The 15,051-nt window shown below is 37.6% G+C and overlaps 1 protein-coding gene across 1 annotated transcript; it reads left to right on the forward strand.

Annotated features, from left to right (window-relative positions):
• Positions 1-304: 304 nt before the first annotated feature.
• Cbr-egl-8 lies at positions 305-14,966 on the forward strand (the record flags this gene model as incomplete). The annotated part of the gene is made up of 22 exons (XM_045237137.1): positions 305-388; positions 1,869-2,230; positions 2,278-2,413; positions 2,971-3,054; positions 3,220-3,323; positions 3,370-3,841; positions 4,320-4,505; positions 4,714-4,900; positions 5,724-6,047; positions 6,762-6,941; positions 7,779-7,876; positions 8,929-9,198; positions 10,774-10,915; positions 11,176-11,550; positions 11,599-12,257; positions 12,756-12,887; positions 13,170-13,205; positions 13,704-13,967; positions 14,017-14,132; positions 14,181-14,307; positions 14,355-14,458; positions 14,822-14,966. The coding sequence occupies 22 exons, from the start codon at positions 305-307 to the stop codon at positions 14,964-14,966; spliced, it is 4,587 nt and encodes a 1,528-aa protein (XP_045093198.1).
• Positions 14,967-15,051: the final 85 nt, after the last annotated feature.

A 15,051-nucleotide genomic window follows, 5' to 3' on the forward strand; every position in this document is an offset into this window, starting at 1 on the left:
CATTTTCTAAAACTTTGGCTCAGAATTTTCCTTTTTTTTTCATTTTCCGTTTTTCCCTCTCACTTTCTGTCGCTCTTCCTTCCCTAAAAAGAAAAATAATTCCAGCCCACCCCCCACTATACAAATTGGCTCATCAACCCATCGCCATCCGTTTTCATCTACCGTAATCCCCGCCCCACATCATCACAACGGAGGCCACGTAACGAGGAGAGACGACGGCGCCGCGTCGTCCGTCTTCTTCCCCCCCCCCCCCCCCTATTCTTCTGCCAAGTCCCCAGAAGAATACCATTAGTTAAGGGATATTATGGCGAAGGAGTTTCAGTTCAATTGGAAGCCCAATATACCCCCTTCACTGGCACAGGGAGCCTGTTTCGATCGCTATGATGATGTGAGTTGATTTTTTTTCCTTGGGGCACTTAAAAACATTTTGAAGTCACGGAATGGGAAAACTGATAAGAGCCAAACATTTCCTATTTTTTATTACCCGGAAAAAAGAAAGAAAAAAGGATGTTGATGTTTTTGCGATTGGCGAGTCCTGATACTGTCTTAAAACTTTCCAGAAACTTTCCAGAAACTTCTTCCTAAGACCATAATCCCATTTTCATACAGATAACAAGACCGTACAGGGTATTAGTGTAGTTGTGCTCGTTGCTCCCGATTTCTTCAAAACTGATAAGAAACTTTGTTGAAAAAGAAAAAAAAAAGAAAAAAGAAAATTGTTTTGGTAGGAACAGGGAGCACCATGTGACTAGAAAAAAGGTCGAGAGAACATCTTTCTAAAAAAGAGGCGCAGAGAAGCTAGAGACTCTAACTGTCTGCACTCTCTCATCCAACAGGGATCGTGCAAGTTTCAAGCTGGCGAACCGTCAACTTCAAGTCAATTTATAATATTTTCTGCAAAATATATCAAAATATGGTCAACTAATAAAATGTTCAGTAGAGAATCAAAAATATTTTGGTAAATTAACTACATTTTGATATCTTTCATAGGAACCGAAGTAAGTTGTCTCAAAGTTGAATCTACCTTAAAAATCAAGAGTTAAAGAAATCTGGCAATCGGTTTTTTTCGATTTCTCTTTTCTCTATTTTTCAACTAAACAATTTAAATGATGAGATCCAGACCAACTCTGCAAAAAAGGAAACCCTGCAAAAAGCGTTCCGAAAAAAACGCACAACTAAACGTCATTAGAGAGATATAAGTGTAATTGGATCATCGCATCATCATCATCCAAAGTATCTATATCCGGAAATTGTTGGAATGACGTTAACTGCAAGAATCGGAACAGACCACAACGTTCCAAAACGGGGTCGAGTAGCGGAGAGAGAGAGGGGACAGACGAACGAGAGCGTCTGATTTTCTGAGCTCTCTCTTTCTCGCCTAATTCTAGTAGGTGTAATTGAAGCTATATTACCATAAAATTTTGCAAATTTAGTAGCTTTAACAGTTGTTTGATATTTTATTGTAAATTGGATTTTGATATATATATATATATCAGAAAAAACTTAAATGCCCCCAAAAAATAGGTATTTGTGATCTCATGACCTCAATTTTCTATATTATCAGAATCAAAATAAACGGGCATCGTCTCGCAGCTATTTTGAATGTTGTGCGTAAATTTGGCAAATTTTGGTCCAGTGGGGACTTCGCTGGGGTCCGCTAACCGGGAACAAACGGACACAAACACCGAATTTGGTGATTCAGAAAACATTGCGGAATATTATGAACATATTAGCTGAGGACACATTTGATATCTTTCTGAAATAATTGAGTTCAAACTTAGAAGTATGGGGTCCCTTTTATTACAGGTTTTACGGTACATGATCTTGAAATAAGGGCTACAAAGAATACATATAATTCCATTTTTCAGGAAAGCACATGTCTGGAACTAAACGCACAAGTACGCGTCGACGAATACGGTTTCTTTTTCTTCTGGTTAGTAGAAGGCAAAGATGCGGTGGTCCTCGATATGGGCCAAATCTGGGAAGCCCGTCCCGGCGGACTGCCCAAAGACGGTCGGATCATGTTCGAGCTGGAACAACGCGGTGCTAGTGAGACGATAGCAGAGCGAACAATTTGGGTGACACATGGACAGGATCTAGTGAATGTTCAGTCGTTTTTCCTAGTAGCTGAAAGTGTAGAAATGGCGAAAATGTGGAGGACAGGCATGAACGAGATCCTGAAGACGTCCAGAATTCGACACGTTTGTCCAACGACACAGTTGCTGAAATAGTGAGTTTATCTTATCTCTGGAAATGGAAAAATCTTTTTTTTTTCAGCTGGAAGTGGCTCACTCTCAACGTTAATGAACGCCGAAAAATTCCCATCAAAGTGATCATTAAAACATTTTCATCCGGCAAACCCGAAAAGATGGTACAAAAATGCCTGAACGATTTGGGTCTAGGTGGTGATAAGGTGCGTTTTTAACGTTTGGTAAAAAATTTTCCAAAAATTCCTATAGATGCCTGTTGTGCTGTGCTCTGAACTATCTATGTCCTATCCTACAGTAATCCATTTTTCTTTCAGAAAAATTCTTTCCCTATCCTTTCAAAATAAACGAAAAACTGTTATCTGAAATTCCAAATTTCAGTGCACGGCGCAGCATGTTTCTATTCTATTCTATTGTGCGTTTATGTGTGTCGACGCAGAGAAACAAGAGCGTCTCGTTTCTCTGCGTCTCTCCCTCATTTTATTTTCTTGTGGTATAACTTCAAACGACTGTATCTCAAAAACTAGAGAAGCTAGAAACATTTTGTCATCTGCAAAAATGATCAGTTTAAAATTTTCCATATTTATTTGTTTAGAATTTTTTGATGACTACTGTAGATCATGGCATATAGGTCCCTAGACTTCAACACAAAAACGCCCAATATATTGAAAAATTCTGTATGTTGTTTTCTGGTATCTCTATATATCTCTATATATATTTTTCTGTGGTGGTTGTCTTTTTTGTGCATCTCCTGTAAATTCAGTATACACCGGTTCGCGTCATCAATCGATCAATGGGCAAAAAGTTTCGGAATTTCTACAAATGCAGTCGAGGCAGGAAACGAAAGGTTTGACATATTGTAAACTTGTTGTGGAATGCAACTTTTGCTATTTCTTTTTTTGCATGATTTCCAAAAAAAATTCGGGGGTTTGGAGGTTCATAACAAAAGATTTTCAGAGAATTTTCTAACAGCTTTCAAGATAAGAGCGAAATTCTATAAAGCTGATTTCAGGAACGAGAAGAGCTGGATGTCGAAATTTTGACATTCGAGAAGTTTCTGCGATTATACAACAAGATTTGCCCTAGGACAGAAGTTCAAGAGTTGTTCGTCAAATTGTAAGTGTTTTTCAGCTAACTAGTAATAATCCAACCATTATTTCAGATCCGGTCAAAAAGAGTACCTAACCAAAGATCGCCTGATAAACTTTCTGAATGAGGAACAGCGGGACCCTCGACTCAACGAGATCCTCTTTCCATTTTTCGATCCGCCACGTACTGGTCAATTGATAGCAAAGTATGAGAGTGACAATAACTACATTGAGAACGGAAAAATGTCCGGTGACGCGTTTCTTCGATTCCTGATGTCTGACGAGAACCCTCCAGTATTTTTGGATCGGATTGAAATGTATATGGATATGGATCAACCATTATGTCACTATTATATTAATAGTTCACATAATACGTACTTAACGGGCAGACAGTATGGAGGAAAATCATCTTCAGAGATTTATCGACAAGTTTTGTTAAGTGGATGTAGGTGTATTGAGTTGGATTGCTGGGATGGAACCGGAGAGAATAAGGGAGAACCGATCATTACTCATGGAAAAGCAATGTGTACGGACGTGTTTTTTAAGGTGAGCAGTGTTTGAAATGATTTGGTCGTGATGAAAGATGTGAAAATCTTGAAGTTCGGATGTTCTGAGGTTCGGAGACACTGAGTCTTGAACTAGAAATGCTTTGATCTGTAATTCTGGGGTTTTGAATTCTTGCATATCTAAAATATTGAAATACTGAATTATGGGGATTCTGAAATTCGGAGATTCTGAGATTCAATCATTCTAGTCTAGATCCTTTGATTTCTGAGTTTCTGCCCTTCTAGATTTATGGATTTTCTGTGACACAGGATCCCTATGTTTCTGAGATTCTGAAATTCTGAGATTCTGAAATTCTGAGATACTGAGATTCTGAGATTTTGAACTTCTGAACTTCTGAATTTCCTGTATGTTTACGATTCTGTAGTGCTGAGATGTGGAGTTAAAACAACTGATATTTCAAAACTCGAAAACTCTAAGATTCCGAGTCTTGTAATTTCCGAAATTCTCAAATGCTAAGTGTAAGACTCCAAAATTTCAGGATGTGCTTATGCAAATCAGAGACACCGCGTTTGCCCGATCAGACTTTCCCGTCATCCTCTCCTTCGAAAATCACTGTTCCAAATCGAACCAGCTAAAAATGGCCAAATATTGTATGGACATTTTTGGCGACATGCTGCTATCGAAACCATTTGATGACGCACCGGTAAGCGTTAATATTCATACTACTCTGCTCTTTGAGCTTAAATATCTCAATTTCTCTAATAGATACCAAAAAACGTTCAACTGATTAAATGTTCGTCACAATATAATTAACATTTTATCAATTGACAAATTTTTGACATCTATCATAGGAATCGAGATAATTTAGCTCAACGGTAAATGTTCAGAAAGGGAATTATAAAATTTTTCAGCTGGAACCCGGAGTCTCTTTACCATCGCCGAACCGGCTTCGAAAAAAGATCCTCATAAAAAACAAGCGTTTAAAAACCGACATTGAAAGGCACCAGTTGGATCAATTTCTACGAGAAGGAAAGCTAGACGAGGAAGACGAGCTGAACGAGACTGCTGATGTCGTTGGAGAGGATTCGGTTTCACCTCGTGAGTCAATTTTTCTTATTTGACCTCATTGGTTCAGTTTTTTGGTTCCGTTTTTTTTTTTTGCAAACCATTTTCAGATTTCACTATCTCTATCTATCTGTTCTGGTGAACTCTATCACATTTATTTTCTTAAAAGAAAAGAAAAATCTTGGCTTAAACTAACCTAAACTATCAGCTCAACGTTTAGAAACTATTCAAGTCAAAAAAGTTGAATTTAAATAAATTATTTTTTAGATCTATACTATTCACCTGTCTTTTTTTCTTCTTTCTTCTTTATTCTTACATTTTATAATTTTTGCCTTTGATATGGTTTTTTTTTGATTTTTGCTTTCTAATCGATTCTCGCTTATGAAACCTTGCTACCCGCCGATTTAACCAATTCACCGCTTTTACATATTCGATATTTTTCACCCAATGTTTAGTCTAACCCTTACGAAAAGTATTAGATGTGTCAGAAATCAATTTTTTTTTCTTCTAACTAACCGAAACAATTCACAGAGCTTGTGTTGATTTTTAAGAGTGGTTTTGAGGATCCTCAATTCTCAAAAAAAACCCGTACTGTCAAGTTTGAGTTCAATTATCTCAATTCTTATGCAAGATATCAAAAATGTGTCAACTAATAAGTTGTTTGTGATATTATGATAAACAATTTATCAGTTGACAAATTTTTCATATCTTTCACAGGAACCGAGAAAAATTGGCTCAAATGTTTTACGAAAAAAAAAGGATGATCCCCTACTCCTCGTTCAAATCAACACAATCTCCAAACTCACCATAAATGTAAATATTTATCCTTTTTCCCATATATTAAAACTACCCTTAGGAAGCGGTGGAAGCGGTGGAACCGTCGCTGCAGAAGACGTCGCCATGGACGACGACACATCGGACGACGACGACGATCCGTCGGTCCAAACCTCGCTGAATGTAATGCGTACCGTTCCAATCGTTAGCACTACCTCCAACAATGGATCAAACCGCTCCGCACGAAGTTCACTGGACACACCATCGCCGTCTGGCGGTGGTCTGATGGTCCCCGATCGGGCATCATCGACAGCGACATCTATCAAAAATGCAGTGCTCGCGAGGTCACCAAACTTCTCGTCATTGAGACAGAAATTGTCTTTCAAGCGAAGACAATCTCCGCTAGGTAGGATTTGTCCTGATAATGAAAAAATTGAAAATTTTCTCTTTTTGCATGAAAAAAAAGTGTTTCACTGCTGCACCCCACCCAGATATCTGCCTATGCTTTCTGTTCTCCACTAACCCTTTTTGCTCTATCTTTGGTTTTGCAGACGTTGTAAGTGTGAACATATACATATGTGGGTATAAAAGAAATAATCAATTTGAAAGTTTTGAAATAGCAAATTCTGAATTTCGCTCCAAAAAGCTTGATATTTGGTTCAAAGCGGACAAGTTTAGTAAAAAATAACGACTAGCCAAGAATAAACTTTATATTTCGAATCATCCTATAAATATTTGATTTTGTAGAATTTTTAAAACAGATTTCGAATTACGAATATTTCGAGAAAGACATGTCTTGCCATAACTCTTTATTAACGCTTATAAAAATCAGAGAAGACTACAAAATTAGAGAAAAAATACGGAATTTTTACTTAAAGAAGGCCAGAATGTTTCATTTTGAAGCACGAAACAAAAATTTTCAAAGCCTAAAAAATCATATTTGCACCCAAACGTTCTGGTAATTCTATCGTATTTCTTGGGTCCTAACGAAAAAGACCAAATTCAATAAAATTTTTAAAAGTACAGTAATCCTATCTCACTTCTCTCTCCTGTCAATCTATCACTCTCTTTCCTCTACCGCCGTGTTTCTTCCACATTTCTGTCTCTGTCGTTTTTGCAGCGGGCGATCAACGAGCACATCCCGAAGTTGAGCAACCCAACAGCTCCTCCTCCCCAGCCACACCATCCATTTGTGGTCCATCCCCGATTGCCACGTCATCAGCGTCAACGTCTTCGATCACAATCACGACGACAGGATGCTCGACGTCGTCGGCAGGAGTGTCAAAACCTAACCAAGGTGGTAAGGGTGTCATTTTTCCCCGATGTTCAAAAATGTACAACTAGCTGTTTATCATCCCTACTGGTAGCTTCTATACTTTTTCCCCCGGAAATAATTGGAATTTGCTCTCTCTCTTTCTCTAGCTCTCTCTTTCTCTGGCTTATATTTTCTCTATTTTCCTCTTCTTTTCGATTTGGGCTTTTCTTGGTGTGCCACCCGCAATAGTTTCTTGCTGAAAATGAGCTTATTTCACACACTTGATTTTTCATCGCATTTTTGCAATTTGCCTTCTGTTTTTTGAAGTTTTGCAGAAGAAGAAGAAGAAAGTGTTATTGAGTAGGTGTTCATATACCAAAAAATTGCGAAAATTGTTTTTAAGGTTTCCAAAAATGTACCGTTTTGCTTTCACAGAAACCCACCGGGCACTTTGAGCTCAACTATATCCGGTCCTATGAAAGATATGTAAAAGTAGTCTACCGATGAAATAATGGTGATATCATGATAAATATTTTATCAGTTGGCAATATTTTGATATCTTTTGAAGGAACAGAGATAATCTCGCTCAAAGTATACGTATAGCGCGGGCTTACTTGGAGCCAAGAAAAATTATCTCAAAGTTGATGGCTAAGGTGCGAATGATAAAAAATACAAATTCGCTCTAATGACTATCCGAACATCTGAATAGACATTTTTCACTTTTTTTTTTATTTTTGAGAATTGAAAAACATACTCTTTTAAAAAATAGAAAAAAGAAATTTATTCGACTCTACATCTTATTTTCAAAAAAAAGTTTTATAGAAATTCCCGAATCTCCGAATTTTTCGAAATTTTTACTTACCCCAAAATCCAATTTTCCAGGTGAAATGCCAGTAAAAGAAACCGACGAAGCACACCCGGAACTCAAGCAAAACTTTATTGCCAAAAATTTGAAAGGATTTGGATTTTCGAAAAAACAAGTGAGTCTATTTTCTATTTTTTTTATTTTCTTCTTGCTTCATTATCAGCATTTAGGAATTCATTTTTTCTTATTCTCACAATCTCCTAGGAAAAACTCTGCATGTGCGCTCTTTCGCAATAGAGCGCACTTGACAAAATCAGTGCCTGCGTTTGAAGTGATTTTCTCTCTGAACTCTGTCTCCATTCGATTATCTTTTTGTTCATTTTCTCTAATCTATTGTCAATTGTAAAATCGAAAATCTGTAGCTGTTTCTATGTTCCTATTCTATTTGGTCCTTCTGATTTTTATATGATTTTTTTTCTGTATTTACTCACTACTAACTATCACAGTAGTAAGGAGTAGTTTTTGATATACTTTTCTTATCATTTCAGATTAATATAGGGAGAAAAGTGGTTTCAAAAAATCCAGACAAGTCGAAGATTGAACTGGAAATTTGAGAAATTCTTCTATTTTCATTCACTCATTTTAAATTTTTTTTTGAAATTTCGAGTTTTTAAAATTTTCAAAAAATCAAGGGAATTGGCTCAACCCTAAAAACGCTCTCTAGTACCACTCTAGAATACCACCCAAACTGTCAACTTTGAGCTCGTCTATCTCATTTCCTGTAAGAGATATCAAATAGTTGTCAACTGATAAAATGTTGCTGATATTATGATAAATCTTTTGTCAATTGACCACTTTTTGACATCTTTCACAGGAGCAGAGATAAATTTGATTAAAGTAAAAGTATTGGGTGGCTTTCTGCCAAAAAGGAAAACCAAATACCATAAAACATCTAATAGAACGACACCCGGATCGTCCACTTTGAGCCTATATATCTCATTTCTGCAAAAGATATCAAAAAGTGGCTAACTACCAACAAGGTGCTGATATCCTGATAAACATTTTACTAGTTAACCACTTTTTGATACCTTTCAAAAGAAGTGAGATATATAGGCTCAAAGTGGACGTTCCGGGTGTCGTTCTATTAGAGGTTTTACGGTAAAAAAACTAATCTGGGTTTCTCCAATTCTAATATTTGAAAAAAAAAACTATTCACACCCTACACAGCCTGATTCAACTTCATCCACCACATTGCTAACCGCATCACCAACACCATCATCATCTTCGATGGCCACGACGATTGCTCTAATGAATCAAACAAGTGTGAGCAGCAACAATACTACAGTAACCACACTAAACTCGCCACAAATCATGGAACGATCGAGAAGCGAGAAACGATCGTTTCGACAGAAAAAAGGTGTTTTTGGCGACGAGCTGCACTCGGACTCGGCGGCACTCATCGATTTTATGAGGACGGCGTCTAGTCGTAAAAAGAAGGTTCGGGAAAGAAAAAATAACTAAACCAACTAAAAAAATTAGTAACATTTATGATTTGAAATTTTTTGGGTAGAAGAACACACCAACACCAGTAGAGAGCATGAAACGGAATGGGAAGAAGGAATGATTCAATATTTTTACACTTGAGTTAATTAATAGCCACCATTGTAGATGGTATTTTTTAAGTTTTGGATTGGAATATTTATATTTTTGATATGTCATGGATATTCAATATTTACTAACACTTTTGTTTCTCTGTTCTTTATCTTTATGTGAATTTTTTATTGGAGATTAGGGGTACTAGATTCTAGGGTTACAAGATTATACGATTCAGGAATTTTAATTTCCGAAATTCTGCGATTCTGAGATTCTTAGATTTTAAGATTGTAAGATCATGAAATTCAGAAATTCAGAAATTCAGAGATTCTAAGATTTTAAGGTTCTGAGATTCTGAGATTCTGAGATTCTGAGATTCTGAGATTCTGAGATTCTGAGATTCTGAGATTCTGAGATTCTGAGATACTAAGATTCTAAAATTCTATAATTCTAAGATTCTGAGATTCTGAGATGTTCCGTTTCTGAGATTCTGAAATTTTAAGATTTTTAGATTCTAAAGTTTTAAGGTTCTGAAAATTGAAAATTTTAACCACATAATTTGAAAAAAACGTTTAGAAAATTAAATTTTGCAATCGTTTTCCATAAATTAAGCCCAAAAAATTATTTCAAAAATTTTTTAATAAAATTATTTACCATTTATGTCAACTTTGTAAAACCCAAAACATCACATCACAAGTCTACAGTACTCTCCTCATGTCCAACAAAACGTTTTTTTTCTCTAACCTCTATATGTCTCTTGTTTTTCTTAAATCTCTCTTTCTCTTTTTTACCTCTATTTCTGGCACGGCTATGTTAATTTTTTAATTTTTGCATGTCTCTCAAAAATAACCAAAGAACCAGCTTCATTGCTTTTCCTCACACTTACATGTCCTCTTCCAAAAAATGGAATTTCTCCATTTTTTTATTTTAATCCAATTTGCCTTTTTCGGCTTTCTCTCCTCTTTTTTCCTTTTTTACTCTATTCTTAAAATTCGCTCTCTCTCCCTCTAACCCCTACTTTTTCCCTGACGTCCAACAACTTTTTTTTCTTTTAAATGTCTGTAATTCTGTGTAATTCCTCCTTCCAATTGATATTTATATGGCTGCACTAATCCACTGAAAAATCAATTATCGATTGGGGTCAGTAAATTCGCTCTAGAGCGTCTTTGCCAACTTTAATCAATAATTGATTGAAAGCGTAACATATTACTCTATGTGTCATGTGTTAAATCACACCAATGTTTCCTTGTAAATCCATTTGAAAAAAAAAGAAAAAAATTAGCTGAAAAATTTAAGACCAGAAATTTAGACGCTTACAGTGTCGTAGAAAAAAACTACAGCCAAAAACTCCCCCATTTTTATACAGTTTTCGAGTTACATTACCCTTTAGAAACGCTTTTTTTTGGAAGATTTTAGTTCACCCCCCAGAAAAATCGAGAAAATTTTTGAGTTTGGAAAAGTAAGATCTGAAATTTTCAGCCGGTATTGACAAAAGAGGAAGAGGAGAGGATATTTGCGGAATATCATTATACAGGAGCCACCACAAATATTCATCCATTATTATCGTCGCTGGTCAATTATACACATCCGGTCAAATTTTCGGGTTTCGATGTGGCAGAAGGTAAGGAAAATTCTGAAATTCCGAAATGCTGAAATTCTGAAATTCTAAAATTCTGAAATTCTGAAAATCTAATACTCCGAAATTCTGAAATTCTGATATTCTGAAATACTGAAATGCCGAAACTCCAGAATTCTGAAATTTCAAAAATGTCTAAATTCTGAAACGCTGGTTCTGAAATTATAATACTTCGAAATTTCAAATGTCTGAAATTCTGAAGTCCTGAAAAAAATTTAGTACCAACCACGAAACCCGAATTCCAGCCAACAATCTGCACTTCCACATGTCCTCCTTCTCCGAATCCACTGGTCTCGGTTACCTCAAACAATCGGCTCCCGAATTCGTCAACTACAACAAGCGCCAACCAAGCAGAATCTATCCAAAAGGAGCGCGTGTCGATTCTTCCAATTTTCTACCGCAAATTTTTTGGAACGCTGGTTGCCAGATGGTATCACTCAATTTTCAAACGCCCGATGTCTACATGCAGTTGAATATGGGAAAGTTTGAATACAACGGTGGATCTGGGTATCTTCTGAAACCAGATTTTCTACGAAGACCTGACAGGACATTCGACCCATTTTCGGAGAGTCCTGTTGATGGTGTCATCGCCGCACATTGTAGTGTTAGAGTAATTTCTGGTGAGTTCAAACACTCACAATCTGAGAAAAAAAAATAAATTTTTCAAGGCCAATTTCTATCGGATCGAAAAATCGGAACATACGTGGAAGTTGAAATGTATGGACTGCCTACCGATACGATACGGAAAGAGCACAAGACAAAAGTGATCCCGGGAAACGGACTGAATCCAGTTTACAACGAGGACCCATTTGTATTTCGAAAAGTTGTGCTTCCCGAGTTGGCGGTTCTTCGATTTGCCGTGTACGATGAAAATGGAAAACAATTAGGTCAGCGAATTCTGCCGTTAGATGGCTTGCAAGCCGGATACAGACACATCTCATTGCGATCCGACACCAATCAGAGCTTCATTTTATCACCGGTGCTATTCGTTCAAATCGTTATCAAAACTTACGTACCTGATGAGTTGAGCGGTCTTGTAGACGCTCTCGCTGATCCACGTGCATTCCTTTCGGAACAAAAGAAACGACAGGAGGCGCTGGCACATATGGGAGTAGATGATAGTGATATCCCAGACGTCCCTAATACAAAGAATATGGCGCTGAGAAATATGAAACAACCACCAAGGCAAAACGGATCGTCGGCTGATTTATTGTCGAATAACACGCAGCCTGGAAGTGCGAGAAGTGAAACAACGCCAACGTTGGGAACGAGTGCCATCAGATCGCCCAATGAGCAACCGGCACCCGTGGCTGTTGATAAGTTTAAGGTTAGTGAAGGAAAAATGGTTAGGATCAGATCCATTGGTCGAAGGGTCAACGGACCACCAGCTGGCTCCGCGCGGTCCGTTTAAAACTCGTCCTAATGAATGCTATACAAATTAAACTGACTATTAAGATTATGAAAAATACCATAAACGTTTATTTCTGTCTCTGAAAATTAAGAAATTCAACTAAAAGGTTAAATAAAACTATCAAGGCCCTGGCAAACCTGACCCGAACATTCACACGAAAATCAACGTCTGCGCCTCCGCCGAAAATCGGAATTGCTCATCCACCAGCAGGCACTGCGAAGCCTTCAACATCCGTCGGGGCACCAGAACGGCTTCAGGTCCAACTAGTATTTCCCCTTCAAACTCTTCTTCCATTTTTGAAATTTCATAGCAAAAAATTCTGCAACTCGGAGAATGACCTTATCCCCTGATTGTGAAACCATTTTCTAGTTTTTTGCATTAGAGCGAGCTTGACAAAGTTTTGTAAATTTTCAGGTTGACCCAATCGAAGTAGACGATTTGAGACGAGACAAAGCGTTCGCGAAACTGCTCAAAAAGTTCCAGAAAGATCTGGACGATCTTCGGAAGAAACATCAGAAGCAGAGGGATAGTATTCAGAAGCAACAGGTATTTTTTCAAATAGTTTTATCTATTTTCACTTAGGTTTCACCTGATTTTCACAAAAAAAAACTCACAATTCTAGCAGCTGTAAACCCAAGCTTCACACACAAATTCACCAATATTCTGATTTTTTTCTCTCTTACCAACCAAACAAATTCAATATTTTTTATCCTTTGTCAGCTTCGGCAGATTTGATAGAATGTACACTAGTTTTAGAAGTTTTCTTGCTGGCTTCTAGAAATTATCTTTTTTCAACTTATCTTATTTTTTCTAATTATGACCATTTAGCCGGCACGCCGCCGTAATTCGTCTATAGCGTGGATCGTAAGTTTATTGTGTTGATTCCAAAAAAATTTTTGAAGGCGGGGAGTAGTTTTCTAGCTCCCCGCTTGGGTTTTAGGTCACCGAAAAAAATTCCATGTCACCGCTATGTGCCTTGAAACTCTCTTTTTCTCTTTTCCTCCTGGGCTCCCTCTGGAAATCTTCTTTGGTTTAACAGTGCATCAAATTTAAGAACCAACTAATTTCCGCTTACTTTTGAGTTCATTTTTTCTAATTGATTTTTTGTCCTATATTTCCACAATGTCCCATTTGTCCCATTTGTCCTAAAAGTGTCCCAAAAGCTTTGTGTGCTTTTTTCAATCGCTAAAAAAGTTCTCCATTAATTCTTGGTTTCAGCCTAAAAATCGGTTTTTTCAGCACCTGGTTGTTTTTTTTCCCGTTCCCCCCGGGGGAATTCCCAAAAATACCAATTTTGTGACAGTTGCATTTTGCCCATGTTCCCACACGTTCTGTACCAACGAACCGCCCATATTTTTACAGCAAACCAACGTGGATAAGCTTATTACCAATAACCGGCGCTCCACAAAGAAGGAAAAGGGTTCGAGACGATCGCTAACGGCTTCAGTGTCTTCTGGATGTGGATCCACTTCTGGAAGCATTCCAGTAGGCGTTTGTATACCATCAGGTCCATGTGGAAGCGGTAGCGGTGCTCCGTCGACACCAGGAGGATGTGGTTCCGATGGAACCGGGTCACCAGCAACCACTGGAAGCCCAGTTCCGCACGACCTTATTAACAACGATAGGGTATTATCGATAGAGCGCACTTGCCTTTAAAAAATTGTTTGGTCTTTAGGTCCGCTCTCTTGTGAACACCCAAACCGGCGAGTGGTCGGCAATGGTTCGGAGACACGACGAAGAGGAATTTGAGCTCAAAAAAGGGCAGCTCAAAGAGCAATTCGATTTGTTAAAGTAACAGTTTTGAAAAAGAGGATAAGCTCCCCAAAAAAATGTTTTCAGGAAACTGATGAGTGAGGCGCAGAAAAATCAAATGCAGGCGCTGAAACTTCGTCTGGAAGCCGAGGGAAAAGATCTGAAGCAGACGCAGACGAAGAAGAGTATGGAGGATGTGAAGGTTATTCAGCTGGTGGGTCCATTAGCTAGATTTCGGTGGAGAAATGTTGAGTTTTGTAGGACAAGGGTATCAAGACCAAGGCCGAACGCGATCGACGCATCAAGGAGCTCAACGAGAAGAACTTGAAGATGTTTGTTGAGGAGAGAAAGAGATTAGCTATGAAGTGAGTTCATTCTTAGAAATTCAAGAAGGTGGCCAGGAAAAATTGATTATCTTGAAATTTTGTTTATGAGCATGAACAAAACTTCGAGATACCCTAAACTTGCACTTTCAGCTCAATTATTTCAATTTCTATAAGAGATATCAAAAAACTGTCAACTGTTATAATGCTGATGTCAGTATGATAAACATTTTATCAGTTAATCACTTTTTGATATCTTTCAAAGAAACTGAGATAATGGAGCTGAAAGTGCAAGAATAGGGCGGTCTTGTGTTAAAGTGTTTGTTAGAGAACATTATGCTCGAATTTTTACTTTTTGACTGAAATGATACTCAAACTTTTTCCATCAATTCCCATATTTTTCAGAGCTCAAAAACACGAGGAACAGCTCATCAAACGGCACCTGGACCAGCTGGAACAACTAGAAAAAGACTTCCAGAAAGCATTGGAAGCCGAAGTTGGCAACTACAAAGAAGAACAACTGGCTGCTCAACCCACTTCTGTTGTTTGAATTTGAAATTCCTCTAACCCCTCCCCTATTTTTGTTATGGTAACTTTGTGTACATTCCATCAGTTTTAAAATGCTAGTCTTTTAT

Source organism: Caenorhabditis briggsae (genome assembly GCF_000004555.2).
Source record: "Caenorhabditis briggsae complete genome, chrV, whole genome shotgun sequence".
NCBI classification, from domain to species: Eukaryota; Metazoa; Nematoda; class Chromadorea; order Rhabditida; family Rhabditidae; genus Caenorhabditis; species Caenorhabditis briggsae.